The sequence below is a fragment of the Monodon monoceros genome, unplaced genomic scaffold (genome assembly GCF_005190385.1).
Source record: "Monodon monoceros isolate NGI ecotype Baffin Bay Population unplaced genomic scaffold, NGI_Narwhal_1 Super_Scaffold_14, whole genome shotgun sequence".
In the NCBI taxonomy this organism is placed as follows: Eukaryota; Metazoa; Chordata; class Mammalia; order Artiodactyla; family Monodontidae; genus Monodon; species Monodon monoceros.
The window spans coordinates 2,867,775-2,884,198 of record NW_021703770.1 but is presented as its reverse complement, the minus strand read 5'-3'; the positions used below and the strand labels follow the sequence as shown (position 1 = coordinate 2,884,198).

Genomic DNA, 16,424 nt, shown 5'->3' with positions numbered 1-16,424 from the left:
CATACGCATATCTGTGCTTGGTACTAAAAACGTGTACCTACTTCTGTTCCATACGCATATCTGTGCTTGGTACTAAAAACGTGTACCTACTTCTGTCCCATACGCATATCTGTGCTTGGTACTAAAAACGTGTACCTACTTCTGTCCCACACGCATATCTGTGCTTGGTACTAAAAACGTGTACCTACTTCTGTTCCATAGGCATATCTGTGCTTGGTACTAAAAACGTGTACCTACTTCTGTCCCATACGCATATCTGTGCTTGGTACTAAAAAGTAGGCGCTTTGGGCGCCCCAAGAACCAACATTTGTCCCCTTGGGGCAAAAGCACCCACACTGGGGACACACGCCCCAGAGGGTCTGGGCTTTGGGCTTTTTGTCACGGCCGAGGGGCCCAGCTGGGGGCCAGTCTCCTGTGTGTGCCTACGGTGATGGCGTGATGCCCCCAGGAGTCCCCGGGTTGACCTCACTCAGCGGGAGAACGGATACAGAGCACCAGCCAGCTCCTTGCTCTGCGCTGAACCCACTGCCTGCTCGCTGAATGAACAAACACCACTTCCTAGAAAGAGGGCAGGGCATGTCAGACAGTGAGCTGCTGCTGGAGAGTAGAAAGTATGAAGCCAAGCGGGTGAGCCCTGAGCAGGGATGCTACCCCAAGGCGACGGAGAAGTGGCCAGGCGCCCAGTGCACTCGGCTTCCATCACTATGCTAGACCACAGGCGGTCACCTGCCCAGAGGACAGGAAGCCCAGGACAGCACAGGCCCTGCGCCCTGATCAGAAGGCTGTCGCGCCCTTCCTCTGGCCACTGGGGATCACAGACCGCGGGCACGGAGGGCACCCTGAACCCTCACAGGCCGCCGACTCAGGATGGGAGGCTGGATTTGAGTCATTGTGGCCCCATCAGGGAAGAGTGGGGCTCCACCTGGTGAGTCAAACACATGTGACCTGCCGCCCCCCACATTCTTTCCGTAGGAGCCTGAAGACACAGTTCACGGCCACGGCCACGAGAGGTGGAGAACATCGGATATGATGTCAGAAAGTCCTGGGTTTAAATCCCCCCCGGAAGCTCTCGCCAGCTGCGTAACCTAGACCCAGAAAGCCCATATATCTGCCTTACAGGTTTACTCACTCATTCATTGATTCCATTACTCACTCAAAATATATGTACATGCACACAAGCTACGCAAAATAAGCAAGTTGCAAAGATGAAGTGTGTAACAAGCGTGCACTCTGTCTGTATGCTAGTAGGTATACTGAAAATATTTTCAAAGATACACAAAATGCTATTAACAGTGGCTCCCTCTGGAGTGTGGGATGAGGGGATAAAGAGGGAATTTTCTCTTTACTTCGTAACATTCCATCCTGTATGATCCTCGCACCCTTATCATGGGTCACATTTATGCTCGTATATACAGGCACATATACATTACAGCAGTCCCTATGACAAGGGCCCTGGGTTAAATGGGAATAAGGCAGGTGCTTCTTCTGACACAGAACCAGGAATGTAAGTATTTATCTTCTACATCCCTCTCCCGTATTCGCTCAGGCTGCTCTTGGATTAGAGAAAGATTCACTTAAGTACATGTATGGGCAGAGATAATATTCAAAATATTTATTAACCACATGGCGTGTTATGAGTTAAATTGTGTCCTCCCACCGCCAATCCATATGTTGAAGTCCTAATTCTCAGTATGTCAGAACCTGAACTTACCTGGAAATAGGGTCCTTGCATACGTAATTAATTAAGATGAGGTCATACTGGAGTAGGATGGGCCCCTTATCCAATATGACCGGTGTCTTTATAAAAAGGGGACTTTCGGACCAGAGACACGTCCTCAGGGAGAATACCATGTGAAGGTGAAGGAGGAGGCTGGGGTGACGCTTCTACGAGCCAAGGATGCCAGAGATTGCTTGCAAACCACCAGAGGCTAAGAGAGGCCTTCTGAGGGACGATTCTCCCTCACAGCCCTCAGAAGGAACCAGTTCTGTTGGCACCTTGACCTTGGACTCCTAGCTTACAGAACAGTGAGACAATAAATGTCTTGGATTTCTAGCCTCCACACCTGAAAGACAATGAATTTCCGTTGTTTAAGCCACTGCGTTTGCGGTTCTTTGCAATGACAGCTCTAGTGAACTCATACAGGGCATGCCCTGAACGCCAGAATGCCCTAAAGCTAGAGCATGATTGGAGGGCAAGTCCTACTGCGCTCCTGCTGTGCCGAGTGGCACCTTTTAAGTTTCCGGGTTGTGGGTAGGCGGTCCCAGAAAAGAGCCTGGAGAGTGTGTCCTAGGCCACTAGGGGGGCTTAGGGCAGTGGCTATTTACCAACTGCTAAGACATCCTGTCATTTTTTTAACAACACATAGGGCTGTACCAGGATGAACCAAGCAAATATTACCACGGTAGCAGCCCTGCCAAAGCAGGGACCAGGTTAGTCTCAAAGCAAAACTCACCGGTAAGCCCCTCAGTCCTCGGGGACCCTGTGGCCCTGTGGGTCCAATGTCACCCTGGAACGGAGAGAGATCACGTTATCCAGAGTTGCCGCATGAAGACGGCAGAGACACAGTTTCAAATGTGGACCAGACTTCACCCAGTTACCCAAGAGGACCAACAGATGGTGCCCAAACCGTCTCGTCGTCCATCACCAGTTATTCTGAATACGGACAAACTCACTTCCTGCAGCTGAATAAATCCCTGCCCCACGGGGATTTCGGGGGGCTCCATCTGGAACTAAGGCAGGTAACAGGGAAGAGAACTTCTCTTGGTGTCCTCTCCCTGAGTCTGGACAGTCACCTGGGGCTACTCCTGCCTCAGTCCTCACAGTAAGAAAAACTCCACCTGGAAGGTGTAGGGAACCTTCCAGGGTGCCAAGCAGTGGGGATTCACCACCACCACCTACGTGGTCTTCCAGGCAGCCTCCCGACAGGGCTGTAGTTCTTCCCGTGTAATGAATGAAAAAAACAGAAGCTTGGCCATGCTCCCACACAAATTAGACTGTAGAACACCCCAGAAGATGGAGTTTTTAAATTACAAGTAAGAGAGCTAAGAAGGGGGGAAGAAGGCATTTGCACCACGGGCTGGCATCCTGGGCTCCTGTCCCAGCCGCAGCCTGACCTGCTGGGCGAGCTGAATCCCAACCACGCCCCTGCCTGGGGAGCTCCCCTCAGGCCCTGTACTGTAAACTGAAGTGAGCAGGGTTGGCAAGACCAGGATTTTCAAGCTGCCCTTCAGCACCTGAGAGGCACCTTTAGGGGACAGGGCTGGGCAGAGGCCCCTCTTGGGGTCAATGCAGCTCTTCTGCTTTGAACCTAGTGCAGGGCCTCCACACACTAGGCTGGGGTTTGTGAAATGGATCCCACTGCTCAGGAAAAGCACAAGAACTAGATCGGATTTCTGCTAAGATCCTTCCCTGCTCCATCGTCTCATGACAACAGATCAGCCGAGGACACAACACAGGACAAGAACCAGGGGGCAGAGGGCACTTCGCCAGGGGTTAAAGGCAGGTCCTGAAGGATGCAAGGGGGCGGGCATGGGCTCGCCTTGGACCTGAGGACCGTGTGCCCGTGCTCCTGACCCAGCACCCACTCCCGGGAGGCCAAGCTGTGTCCGCACATGTCGGATGGCCCTGCAGGCTGTCACGTCCCCAGGCCAGTGCCCTGTGGGGATGCAGAGCTGGAAGATCTGGACTCCACACTGCTTCCTCCTGCCTCTGACTCTGTGTGACCATGAGGAAGTCTCCTGACCTCTCTGGGTCTTAGTTTTTCTATTTGTATGACTGGGGTCAAAGATGGTTCGTCCCACCCTGACTTGACCCCAAGTCAGTGAGAGCGGGTGAGGGGTACACAGTGGTGCCGTGATGGATCCATGAGGCTACAGAATACTGGGGATGGAGAAATAACCTAGGGAGACTCTGAAACGCCACTTGAGTCCACGTAAGGCCAGATCCAACTCACGCATCATTGAGGTCAACAGACAAATCATGACGGATTCAGCAGAGCCTCCTCGTCTGTCACATGGCATGGGCACCAGCCCTTTTAGCCGGAAGCCCAGACCCGGGGCCTCCTCAGGACCCCAAGGAGAACTCATGCAGCCCGTGGTGCTGGAAGGTGAGGGATCACCAGCAGATTCCTAGAATTCGCCCGTGACTCTCTCCACGGTGGCCCCAACCCCCCAGTCCAGTTCCTGGGCCTCTCTTGGTCCTTCAGTGACGCACGTCCTCTACACCTCCTCCTCCCACAGGCCCAGCCAGGCCCCACAGGACACCCACACTCACATCTTTTCCTGGTGACCCTTCCCGGCCAGGGGGCCCCATGGCCCCAGGCTCTCCCTAGAAGGGGAAGCAGAAACAAAACAGCCGCCGTTAGGGAGAGAGATGCAGAACGCCCGCTGTCCCAGCCGCAGTGGTCTCGGAGCATCTGGGAGGGGGAGAAGAGGACGGCCCACCCGAAAGCACCCTACTGAGTCCTGGCCCCAAGTGGGGTCTGCAGTGTCCTCAAGGCCAGCTTCGAGGCCTGGGCCCGCTCTGCCACTCTGAGCTGCAGGGAGACACCTCCTGACAGATCAGGCAAACCGCTGGGGATTCTGTCTCCCCACCTGCTGGCCCACCGGACCCTCTCTGCACCTCAGCTTTCTCCTCGCTGTACAGAGCAGTGGGGTTAACCGGTGGACCACTGAGGGTCCTTCTGTTTGGGGCACTTGGAAGAGATGGGGGAAGCTAAAGGATAGGAAGACAGGGCCCAGAGCCTTCCATCTGGGATAAGCCGAAGCTTTCCACACATTAGCTCTGGGACCTCGGGAAAACGACCCATATCCTCTGGGCCTCAGTTCCCTCCTCTGGAAAGTAGACCTAATGACAGCACTCGTCTCCCCGGACCCAGGACAGCACAGTCTGTGGGCAGCACAGCCGGCAGTGACCACACCTGACTTCAGGCTGACTTGGTCAAACTGGTTGTACCTCAGCGTCTGGCCCCCAGAAGAAATGTCTAGAAACACTTGACCGAGGAGGGATGATGCTTCCAATGCTGCCACTGTCCTCTCTGAGGTGACACGGCACTGCCCCGCCTGCAGGGCCCAGGAGCCCTCCGCCTAGAAGTGCCAGCTCAGGTGCACTGGGATGACCTGACGGCGACACGTCCACTCACCCGGGGGCCAGGGTGGCCAGAGTCGCCGGTGTGTCCCTTGAAGCCCTAGAAGAAAGAGAATGAAGTTACCCCACCAAGGAGCAGGCTGACAACGCGGGACAGGGTGGAGTCCAGGGAGATGGTCCAGCGCACCCTGACCCCTCTCTGTGTCTCACCCGATGCCCCTCGTTCCTGACCAGTTGCCGGACATGGGCCAGGTCCCTGATGCCTGACTGGGTGGCCAGGCCCTTCCTCCTGGTCACTCTGCAGCGAGGGCAGGGCTGCTGGGGCCCGTCCCACAAATGTCCTGGAGGGTGGTGGGGTCTCCCCACGTGTCTCCTGAACTCCTGCTTCTTCCTCATCTCATACCACGTGGCTTGGACCCCCTCCGCCTGGATCCTGGGGTAGGCAGTTCCCTTTGAGACAACACTGCCTTCACCCCAAGTTAGGGCCTGGGCACCTTCCTCGTCCCTGTAGCCATCGCTGGTCCCCCCCCAGCAGCTGTGAGTACAGCCAGCCCGGAAGCCTCATACTGGGCCATGGCGCTGGGCCCTCCCTGCACAGAAGAGCAGCTTGAGATATTCTCCCTGAAGCACAAGCCCTCTGAGCAAAGACGAAGCTGTTGGCGGAGCTGACGCTACCACCTGTTAACAGTCAGGCCACCCTGACCGTGGAAGGATCCCCACTTCACAGATGAGGAAGCCGAGTCTCAGAGACGCAGAACACCTGCCCAAAGCCCCACAGCTAGACAGGAATCGGATTTGGGTCCAGGCAGGCCTGCGCAGCCCCAAAGCCCTCCCACTTCCCACTGCCCCGCTCCCAGGCTCTGCTCCTGAGCAGCTGGAACAGCATCTCTGCAGCCCGGGAGCCAGGGTGCTTGCCCTCCTGCTGAGACCCAGGCATTCACAGGACGCTGACCCCGCAGATGAGCAGGGCCTGCCCGCCCTCTCTGCGCCGGCGGACCACGTCCAGGTCCTGGGCCCTATCCCGCTGCATGTCCCGCCCCACCCGTGGTTCCTGCGGCAGGCCTCACGCGTTCACCGCTGCTCCCTCCTGCTGGTGCGCACTTGCCCGTCGCGTAAATCCCTCCCGGTTACAGGCCTTGCTCTCGGCCAGTCTCCCATCCCAACTCCAGCATCTCAGTCGCCCCTCCCGCTGCCACCATCTACCGCCTTCCTGGCACCTTTCTCTCTGTGCGTCACCTCCTCACGTCGTCACTGCCAGAGCACTGCTCTGGGTGTCCTGCTCGACTGAGTCCCCAGCCAGTGGCTGACACAGAGCGACGCCCTTGTACGAGGGCTGATGCCTGTGCACAGAGGTCAAGGTCAGGGGGTCTGGGGAGCACCTGGGACGGGGCCTTGAATTTAATTTCACTTGTCAACACAAGCCCCACAGACAGGGGCTGCACAGCACAGGGAGTCGTGCACTTCTCCGAGCAGTGCGGAGGCCTCACAGTGAGCGGCAAGGTCCCATCCTAGCCTCTCACTCGCTATAAGGAAGGCTCGAGGCGGGGAGAGAGGAGCAAGGCTGCAGCAGGGGAAAGAGAGGAAAACCCCAGCTGCAGAGCCCCTACCGCGCATGTGCTGCAGCCACGGGACACACTCCCATTTCAGTGCAATGAAGTCCTGGAAGATGGGATTCATTTTCCCCACTGTATAGAAGAGAAGCTCAGGCCGATCTATCACACAGAGAGTAAGCGGTGGAGCCATGATTCGAAGCCTCTCCAGTGCCACACACTCAACTCTGGGAGGCAGCAGTGTGTGGCCAGACAGGGCCTTCTGAGGCCAAGGCCAAATGCCTCCCAGCTGACGCCACCAGGCCCTTCTCAGACCGTATCTCCTGAGTTTATCTCCTGGTTTCAAAAAGCGAGTGAAGACCCTACTGGGGAGAAGACAGCCCTCTGGCCTGGCCATCTGATGAGAGCTGTGGCCTAGCAGCCCCACTGCTGTGTGGCTGTGCTTGTTACCCTGGAAACGCTTTCTCTTTCCAGTTCCTCACCGCTTGGGGGATAAGAATGGGTGGCCTTAGGAGGGAGGCTCTGAAGGTCACTTCCCAGGCCGCAGGGCGGTGCAACAGAAAGGGAAGTCTCAGAGCCTGGGAGGTGCAGGGGAAAAGCAGGAGGAGGGCACGAAGTCGCCTAGATTTGACTCCAGATTGAACCGCTGTAACCTCGGAAAAGTCAACTTACCCCTTGGAGTCCTAACATCACCATCTATGAAACGAGGATAATAAAAATACCACCTGGCAGAGCTCTGCAGGACTAGTCTATGGACAGGGGCTTTACATGCTATTAACTATGATGGAGCAGGGCTGACTTTGGGGTCAGGTCTGGAACTGAACCATGGCTCCCCACTTTCTAGCTGTGGGTCTTGGGTGCTTTACTTCTCTTCACTGGGAGTCAGTTTCCACACCTGTAAAAGGAGGGTAGAACCCACTTCTGCAGAGTTGCCGTAAGGATTGAAAAAGAAACAAGCAGTGCTCTCCACTGTTCAAAATAGGCCAGTTCCCTTCCCCTGGGGAGGGACAGGGCCTCCTGGGGCCCAGCATCTTCCCCAAATCCAGCCAGTGCAGAGGCAGGGACCCCGGTTGCTCTCCTCCCAAATAATCATGGACAAAAGCACCAACTAAGGGAGCCACACACAATGTCCCAGACACTTGGCTGGGAGTTTCACATGTTTTATCTTCTCCTTTAGTACTCACAACCACCCTATAGAAGTGGGAGCTATTCTGATGCCCATTTCATAAAAGAAGAAACAGAGGCTCAGAACGGTCCCCTGACCCAGGTCACAAAGTTAATAAATGACAAAGTGAAAGCTGAGCCCAGGTCTGTCTATCTCCAAGCTCACACCGTGCCAGCCAGAGGAGGTGGGTGTGCTTTCAACTCCCTGGGTCTCTAACCTCTGTCCCTGCACTGAAGTAGGATTCCTTACAACTCTCTGTTGAGAGGTGGATCTTGCCCCAGCACACTTCCCAGCAAATGGATCTCCGTGGCTGAAAAAAGAAAAATATAACAAAACAAAAGACCCTCCCTCCAGTAAACCAGAAATGACCTTAAAAAAAAAAATCACTAATTCTGTGTTTGAATCCCCCATAAGAGGTGGCAGTCCCCATTCTTAGGTTTCTTCTCCTGATGCAGGCAGGTGAAAAGCAAGGAGAGTTGGGAAGAGGAAAGTGTTTTTTGTGTTTTATTTCCTCCTTATTGAATACTAGCCAGGTGAGTTATTGATTTTTTTTTTTAACAGAAAAACAGATTAAGGAAATAGAACTAGCATTTTGATCTCCCACTTCTTGCCAGATAATTGGATTTTCAGATTTTTATTGAACATCCTATTCGTTTCCAAAGAAAATTTAAGGAATTTTGTAAACAGTTTTGAAATTATAAAGGAGTAAAGCATTTAGCGAAAAAACCCCAACAACCCCAAAATACACAGGGTTCATTTTTATAGGTAGGAGAGAGTGAAGACATGCACTGAAGGCTCTGTCAGGTGCGAGCCTTTTCAACAGGCTGTGGAGAAGCTGTAAAACACTGACGATCAAGGCAACCTCTTAGGCCCTGTTTTGGGATTCCTCTAATTGCCATCTAAAAGCTAAAAAGTAGGAAGTCTCTTCTTTTTCTCATGGAGTTTGTAAAGTTATGAAGTCTCTTCTCTCTCTTGTGGCCTTGCTTATCTTCTTTCACAGATCACTCTAAGTCCAACTCCTTTACTCGCAAGGTATGTTTCTTTCCTGTTCTGCTCTGTTGTGGATCTTTTATGCATATATATAAATAACAGTATACCCCTCCCTACCTCAACATCCCTTCAACATATCCACTGCTAACTGATCATGCAATCTAAGCCATTGGCATTGGGTTGGCCATCCTGACCTTAAAATGGGATCCAAGTTGTTGAGTCTTGTTTTAGAACCCTGTAGAAAACCATGGGGCTTAAAATGAAACGATGATGTGGGTTACACGTGTATATCTATTTGTCCAAATGATACAGTTAAGATTTTTTGATGTGTGTAAATTTTATAGCAAAGAACTTGAAAAGTATTGAGTAGGGGATAGGAAGTGAGTAGAGGTAGATATGAAGCAGAATAATGATTATTGAAGCTCAGTGAATGGCACATGGGAGTTCATTTCACTATTCTGTTTACTTCATATGTGTTTGAAATTTTATATAATAAAAAGATGAAATGGTGGTTCTTAAAAAGAAAAAAAGAAAAGGTGTCTGTATATGTTTATATGTATAATAAATAGCCCGACAGCTAGATACAGATTTAGATATATAAATGACAGATGTAGATTTAGATATATAAATGTTGGATTTCATACATAGAAAAAAAGACTAAAAAAGCATACTAGAACGTTAACAGAGCTTTACTTCTGTGTTGTAGAATTATAAGTAACTCTATTTTCTTCTCTATAACATTACTTTTCTTACTCTTTCTCTTTTTATTACCATCATCATTTGTTATTGTTATGCAATGAGAATGAGTTACTGTTATAATTGGGGAAAAACCCTTTAGTTGTGAAAAGGGTTCAGAATGAAAATTGAGACTTATTTTTAGGTCCTATCACCCAGAGGAAGTCCATTAAAATTATAATAAATAGGATAAGAACAAAGAAAACTTAGAACAAGTAACGATGGGTGCAAGTTTGAAAATAAATTTTACAGCAATGGCATGTGAAAGGACTGGATTTACTGCACAGAAGTACCAAGGTCTTGGAAGAGAGGTACTTCTGGAATCCATGGCCAGGCAGTCTCAGAGGACGCTACCCACAGTGTCACAGCCAAGTGACTGATGGCTTTATTCTACTGTGGACAACACACACACACACACACACATGCTCAGCACTTACAGGGGGACCGCGGGCACCCTCCGGTCCTGGCAGACCTGGCTCTCCTGTTTTGCCCTGAGGATAAAGAAGAAAAGAAGAACTTGAGGACAACATTTGCAGGACCTTCCTATTCTCGTCTGCCGGAGCTTCACAGCATCATACTTCCACCAGCCAGTCTCTGCCCCCTGCCAACCCTACCCTCTGGTACTGTGGTCCATTTTAGTCCATAGAAATCTGCACTGTGTAGCCCTGTCTATTATGTTCTTGGTTTTCCTGGGACGGCGCTGGTTACACAGGTTTCATCTTTGAAACACCCATTCACAGTGCCCCTTCTTATCCTTGGAAGGGCTCTGGTCTGGATGAGAGATTATGTAGATGCCCAGGTCAGAAACTGCTTTGTATCTACTCACAAAACCACCCCAAGGCAGCTGGTGATGACTGCATGGCACAAGTGGGGACCTGAGGCTCAAAGAAGTTATGGTTTCATTAAGTTAACAAACAGCAAAGCCAGACTGGACCCCAGCAACACCCGAAAGGAGGCTCTCCTCAGCCTGGCATCAGTGCCTGCTGACAGGGGGCCTGCGGTTTACTGCTGAAGTCCAGATAAAGTGGTGAGAGGCGAGGGAGGGTTGGGGTGAGCCGGGAAAGTGGGTGAAGGGGCACGTGTGCTTGATGGGGAGATGGGCAGCATGCTGGCCCCGCCTCCATGGTAACAGGAGGGCCTACTCGCCCAAGTCCCCCTTCATTTTCACAGCTTATAAACCTGGAGGGCCAGAAGGGGTCCATGGCGGGGCACGGGAGAGGGAGAAGGGCATCCGTGGATTCAGAGTGAAAGTTACAGGGGAAGGAGCATGGGGCACTAAACTCTGACTTCCGAGTTTGTTTCTTCTTCTGTCCCAGCTCGTCTAAGTCTAGCCTTGTGATCCTGGGGATCATTACCCTTCCCTGGATCTGTTTCTCAGTTGTAAATTCAGGACAGCCTCCCTGACGTAGGTCTTTGTGATTGAGCCTGGCTCCTGCCCCACAGTCAAGTGGGACAGCCATCACCGGCCCAGGCTGACAGCAGACAAAGGATAACCACCAGACACTGCTGAGGGTTTTCCATGCGCTGGGCACAACGCCAGCGCTTTACACTATAACCCATGAGGGAGGCACTTTGGTTCTGCCACAGGCAAAACTCCAAGGCACAGAGAGGTTAAGTGACCTGCTCAAGGTCACACAGCTGGGGTTCTAATGCAGGCGTTTTGGTTCCAGAGCCTCCGTACTTCAACCTACACTGTAACTAATACTCAAATGCCTCTTATTAAAAAATGAAGAAACGGGCAACTCTAAAAGCTGCGTATTTACCCATCTATCTGTTATCTATCCACGCAGCCGTCATCTGTCTGTCTACTGTCTGTCCATCCATGTCCCCGATGTATAGGGACTTAAAGGAATAAGTCAAAGTGGAAATTAACCACCCACTACCAGTAGGCAGTGCCGCTGTTTCCCAGCCACCCCCCTGGCTCCCCGGGAGGGCTCCTGTCACTCCGTTGATCAGCGCCCACTCAGGCAGAAGGCCGTGCCCAGAACAGCCTTTGCGGCACTTGACTCCGAGGTGTTGAAGGCCCGAGTGCGTGGGAGTTCATGCCCCAACAAGCAATCCCCAGGCAGAAAGGCTGAAGCTGATGAAGAACACCCTAGCCTGCTCCCCGGCAGGCGTGGGACCGGGGAGGCCAGGTGTGCTCCTCTCACATCCTCAGCTGGTCTCCGGGGGAGTGGACCCACGGTGCCCACTGGAACGTCTGCCCACTGGCCTGCCAGCAGCTTTCCTTCTTTCTTCGTTCCATTTCCCCACTCTGTCCGTGCTCCTGGGATCTTCTCCAAATACCTCACCTGCCCCCCATCCTGGTCTCCAGGTCTGCTCTCAGGGGACCTCTGGTGCCCCCATTCCTCTGCCAATCTCCTCCCAAGCAGCTCAGAGTGACAAAGGTCAGGATGGCCACACGCTGAGACCCCAGAACGAACGGACAGGTGAGCTCTGGACCACGTGCTGGGGACAGCTGCCGAGCCCCCTCTGCTTCCAGCAGAACCGGCCTTGCCTTCCATGCACTGACTTAGCCACTGCTTACCCAGGGCAGACCTGGCCTTCCAGCCGCCCACACCCAGCGCCTGGCACAGGCCTATCTGGAAAAGGCATTCTACAAACAGAGTGAGTGCAGACCAAGGGCCTCGGTTATCCTGTACTGTCAGTGACAGCCTCTCAGGATAATACACTTTCTGCAAAAAAGCTGATTGCCTGCTCTGCGCTGACTGAGCTCTGGGGTCAGCCTTCAGGGTGCGGGTCCCGGATGCTTCATTTACCAGCGGTGTGACCTCGGCCAGCCTACCTAACCTCTCTGTGCTTTAGTTTCCTCATCTGGGCCAATTATGACACCCACACCCCACAGGGGTTTCCTGGGGCTTACACTGGCAAATGTAACGAGGCACTCAGCACCCCCTCGGTGCGCACACAGCAGCTGTCAGCCGCAGTGGCGATACCTGTCCTTCTTTTGCTCCCTTGCCACGTCCTCAGCCTGGCTAACTGCTGCTTGCCCACCAGGGCCGCGCGGCTGGACATCAGCCTTCAGCAGCTTAGATGAGCTGTTTACTTTGCTCGCTGCCCTAAGCTCTTACTTTCCCCTCGGCAGTGCGTCCTGGTCTCGGCATCTGGCAAACAGGGAAAAGCGATAAAGAAGGTACTTCTGGCAGGTTGCATAAGACGCAGAGTGAGTCATAACAGTTACGGCCGCACAAATTAAATGGAGCACAAGCCTTGCTGTGGAGACTGTTATGTAATTCCACTTACTGGTTCTAAAGGCTCTGAGGTTCTAACCTCACCAGGAGTTAAAGCTAGAGCAGTTGGAAAAGTAACTTACTAAATTAATGAACAGTTAGAGCAGCCCGATGCATTTAACCAGCTTCTCACCACATCTGATTCTCCAGCAACTCCAGCAAGTTGCTACTATTATTCTCATTCTATTTGAATTGAGACTGAAGCCGGGAGATGCTCTTTGACTCAAGCCGGGTCGCAAAGCCTGTAGGGAGTGAAGCCAGCATCCGAAGCCAGTTTCTTCTTCTGGTTGCGGTTGTAATTTTGGCATAAAATATTTTAATTTAATTTTATCAATAAGCACTGCACACACGGCTCCAAAAATTAAAAAGATAATAAAATAACATACTATGGACCAAAAATTGACGTCCCATCCCTATGTTCCTTGTGCTCAGAATCACCCGTCCTCACTTCCCTCCATGGATGGAAACGACTTCTCTTGGTGCTTCTGGAGTCTCCCAGAGTCCCTTTATGTAAATGCTAGATAAATACACACAGACCCATTTTCATACAAAATAGGGCAGGCTAAACACACTGCTCTGTGCCCTTGCTTTTTTACTCAACAATGTATCTTGGAGAAGTCTGCCATGTCTGTATCTAGAAAACATCCCCCGTCTTGTGCACAGCTGCGTGGTATTTATTGGGTGCACCCCATCAGTAACTGTCTCCTGCTGGTGGGTGTCGGGAGAACCAGGTCTCTAAGCCCCAGGGGCCACCTGCCATCTTCCCCTCGGTGTTGAGGCTGTGGAAGGGGTTTGTGAGGACAAAACTGCTGCTAGGAAATGAAGCTTCAGCATCATCACTCAGCCCAGATCCACACTGACCGTCCTCAGGAAGGACAACTCCGAGGTCATAGAGGCAGGTCTGAGGAAATCACTGCACACTTCCAGCCAATAGCTGCTGGGGCCACAGAGACAGACGTCCGCAGCAGCACACAGTCCATCTCACTGTGTGGCCCGGCAGCTGACATTAAAGATAAAGGAAAAAAAAACCCAACCAACCAACCAAACAAACAAACAAAAAACAAAGAAAAAAAGAAAGATAAAAAAACCCAAAAACCTCTATGCCAATGTCGAAGAAAGGACAAACTCACATCCCCTAGAGATGGCAGGTGAAGCTCAGGCTTTCAGGGGTTTAACAGGCTTTTTGGATGTCAGGTTTCTACTCCAGCCAGTGCTCACCTGCCCAGTTCCCTTCCACATCAATAGGATGGAGGCTGCAGAGGCAGTTAAAAAAAAAAAAAAAAAGCAGAAAGGGAGGGACAGGAGCCCCAGGATAGAGTTCACTACCCGAGACTCAGTTTCCTCAGCTGTAAAATGGGGACAGAGGTGTTTACCTTGCAGGGTTCTCAGGAGAAGTAAATGAAGAAATGCACAACAAATAAATCTCACTGTGCCCGGTTCATAGTAGCTCTGGACACAGAGTAGTTGCTTCTGAGAAATGGCTGATCTGGCGTGTAAATGGTAAGAACCCTTGAGTCCCTTACCGGCTCTCCGGGGGGCCCTGGTTTTCCATCTCTGCCTTCTTTGCCTTCTTCTCCCTGCAAGATAAACTCACATTGTTTATCTGGATGAAGACGCTAAGAGGGAGGGAAGGAAAGACGCCTTTCCGCCTGGTGCACAGCTACAGTCACACACAACAGGCGGAACTGGCTTCATTTTTCATGGTTTCTCCCCCAGCACCACGCTTCTGGCTTGGATCTCTGGTTGGCGGTGCCTGGCACACAGTGCAAAAGCAATAAATTGCATTATTATTGCTATAGATGGAAAGAAGCCCCTACTGGACATTTTCATGAAGTCAAACTTAGGACAACATGGGCTCATCTCTGGGCCTCCTGGGTTGACCACAGCGAGGAGACGGCTTCTGATGGAGATGACAAGGACCCGAGGGGCCTGCGGCAGAGCACCTATAGCTCCCGGGACACAAGCAGGCGAGGTGAATGACAGCCAGGGCCATGTCCGGGCTACAGGAAGGCCACGAACATGTCACGTTTCTTTCCATGAAATCAAGCTACAAATCCCCCACCTGCTCCCCACCTCCTACTGGCCCACCTCCTGCCCTCAGTAAGACACTGTAAGCCTCATGTTTAATCTAAGAGACCATTCTTCTTCAGGAACCTCTGCAGATCAGGACAATGATTACAGCATCACACAGACTCAGGTTCCAGTCCTGGGTCACCTGGGCTGGGCGGGTTCCGGGGAAAGAAAGCAACAGGCAGCAAGGCAGAGGGGAACCTGAGTCACACCGAGCAAGGTCTGAACCCCACTTGCATCAACTATGCCTATGATCTTGGGTGAGTTATTGACATTCTCAGCTCGCAGCGGCCCCTCTCGTAAACACAGATGACAAACCTGTCTGGCAGAGTCATGAGGGGACTCGGAATCAACGCCACCACCTGCAACGTTTAGCAAACCAGGCATCGGTAGTCGGCGCCAGCAGTGCAGCTGCCCCCGCTGCGGCCGGCACGCGCGAGATCGTGCATCGCTCCTCATCAGTGCCTTTAACGCCAGTGCCCGGGCGCTGGCAGGAAGCACTGAGGACGGTAACGTAAGTTTACTGACCATCCGGGCCGCTAGCCGATGCCCCATGCGCACCCGTAACTCGTTAAGACCCTGCTCCTGGCATGACCATGGTAACGCCAGGTAAGCCGGCTTGGCTGACTCGGAGACCCCGCACTACTGATCCTCTTTTCAATTAAGAGTTTAACTCCAGAAACCGTTTCTCCCATGCACGGAGCAGCGGGGGGGGGGGGGGGGGGGGGGGCAGGAGACCCACGCACAGAAGAGAAAGGCAACGTACCCAGGTGAGACACGCGCAGGAAGGAGGGCAGCCGACCCCAGGGGAGCCCCGGGGCAGACACCTGGCTCCCGGAAGCAGCAGGAGCGCCGCTTCAGGCGACGCAGAAGAGGGCTGAGTGTGGCCTCTACTGAATCATCGGGGAAGGAGGTGCGGCTTCTGAGAGATAGAGACTGCTCTCGTCGACTGCCGGATTGCTGAGCAATCCGTGAACTTCTCAGAGCCTCATTTCTTCACCTTTAATAAATTAAAGGGATGTTCACACTTACACTGCAGGGGGAGGAGCTGTAAGGCATATATGAAGGGTCTTTCTTTTTTTTTTTTTTTTTTTTGCGGTACGCAGGCCTCTCACTGTTGTGGCCTCTCCCGTTGCGGAGCACAGGCTCCGGACGCGCAGGCTCAGCGGCCCATGGCTCACGGGCCCAGCATACTCCGCGGCACGTGGGATCTTCCCGGACCGGGGCACGAACCCGCGTCCCCTGCATTGGCAGGCGGACTCTCAACCACTGCGCCACCAGGGAAGCCCCCAACAAGTATTTATGATTGTAAATCCCAAGTGCTGCAAGGGGTTATGAAGGAAGTGCTCTCAGAGCACGGCTCTGATCCCCACCTAACCCCACTGGGGAGGTTCAAGGACATCTCCCCGGAGAAGATGATGTCTAGCCGAGACCTCGGGATGAGCAGAGGAGTGAGGTGTGGTGAGGATTATGCATGTTAACACGTGGAAAGCTCTCTGCACTGAGCCCGCCCTGTGGTTAGCACAATGTGCGTGAAAGCTATGATGATTCCTGTTGCCCGGGCAGAGGGAGAGGAAGAGTTTTCTACATAGCGATGA

General features: G+C 52.6%; 1 protein-coding gene across 8 annotated transcripts in view; it reads right to left on the bottom strand.

Annotated features, from left to right (window-relative positions):
• The window catches only part of COL22A1 (collagen type XXII alpha 1 chain), a 254,177-nt gene that overhangs the window by 18,092 nt on the left and 219,661 nt on the right, over positions 1-16,424 (bottom strand). For all 8 annotated transcript variants that reach the window (XR_003793573.1, XR_003793575.1, XM_029222987.1 and 5 more), the window contains 5 exons: positions 14,280-14,333; positions 9,964-10,017; positions 5,142-5,186; positions 4,274-4,327; positions 2,454-2,507 (listed from right to left, as the gene is read on the bottom strand). Coding sequence is in view for 6 of the 8 variants with exons in the window: in XM_029222987.1 (XP_029078820.1) it covers positions 2,454-2,507; positions 4,274-4,327; positions 5,142-5,186; positions 9,964-10,017; positions 14,280-14,333 (261 nt within the window). In the remaining 2 variants the exon portion in view is untranslated. The remainder of the gene's footprint in view (positions 1-2,453; positions 2,508-4,273; positions 4,328-5,141; positions 5,187-9,963; positions 10,018-14,279; positions 14,334-16,424) is intronic.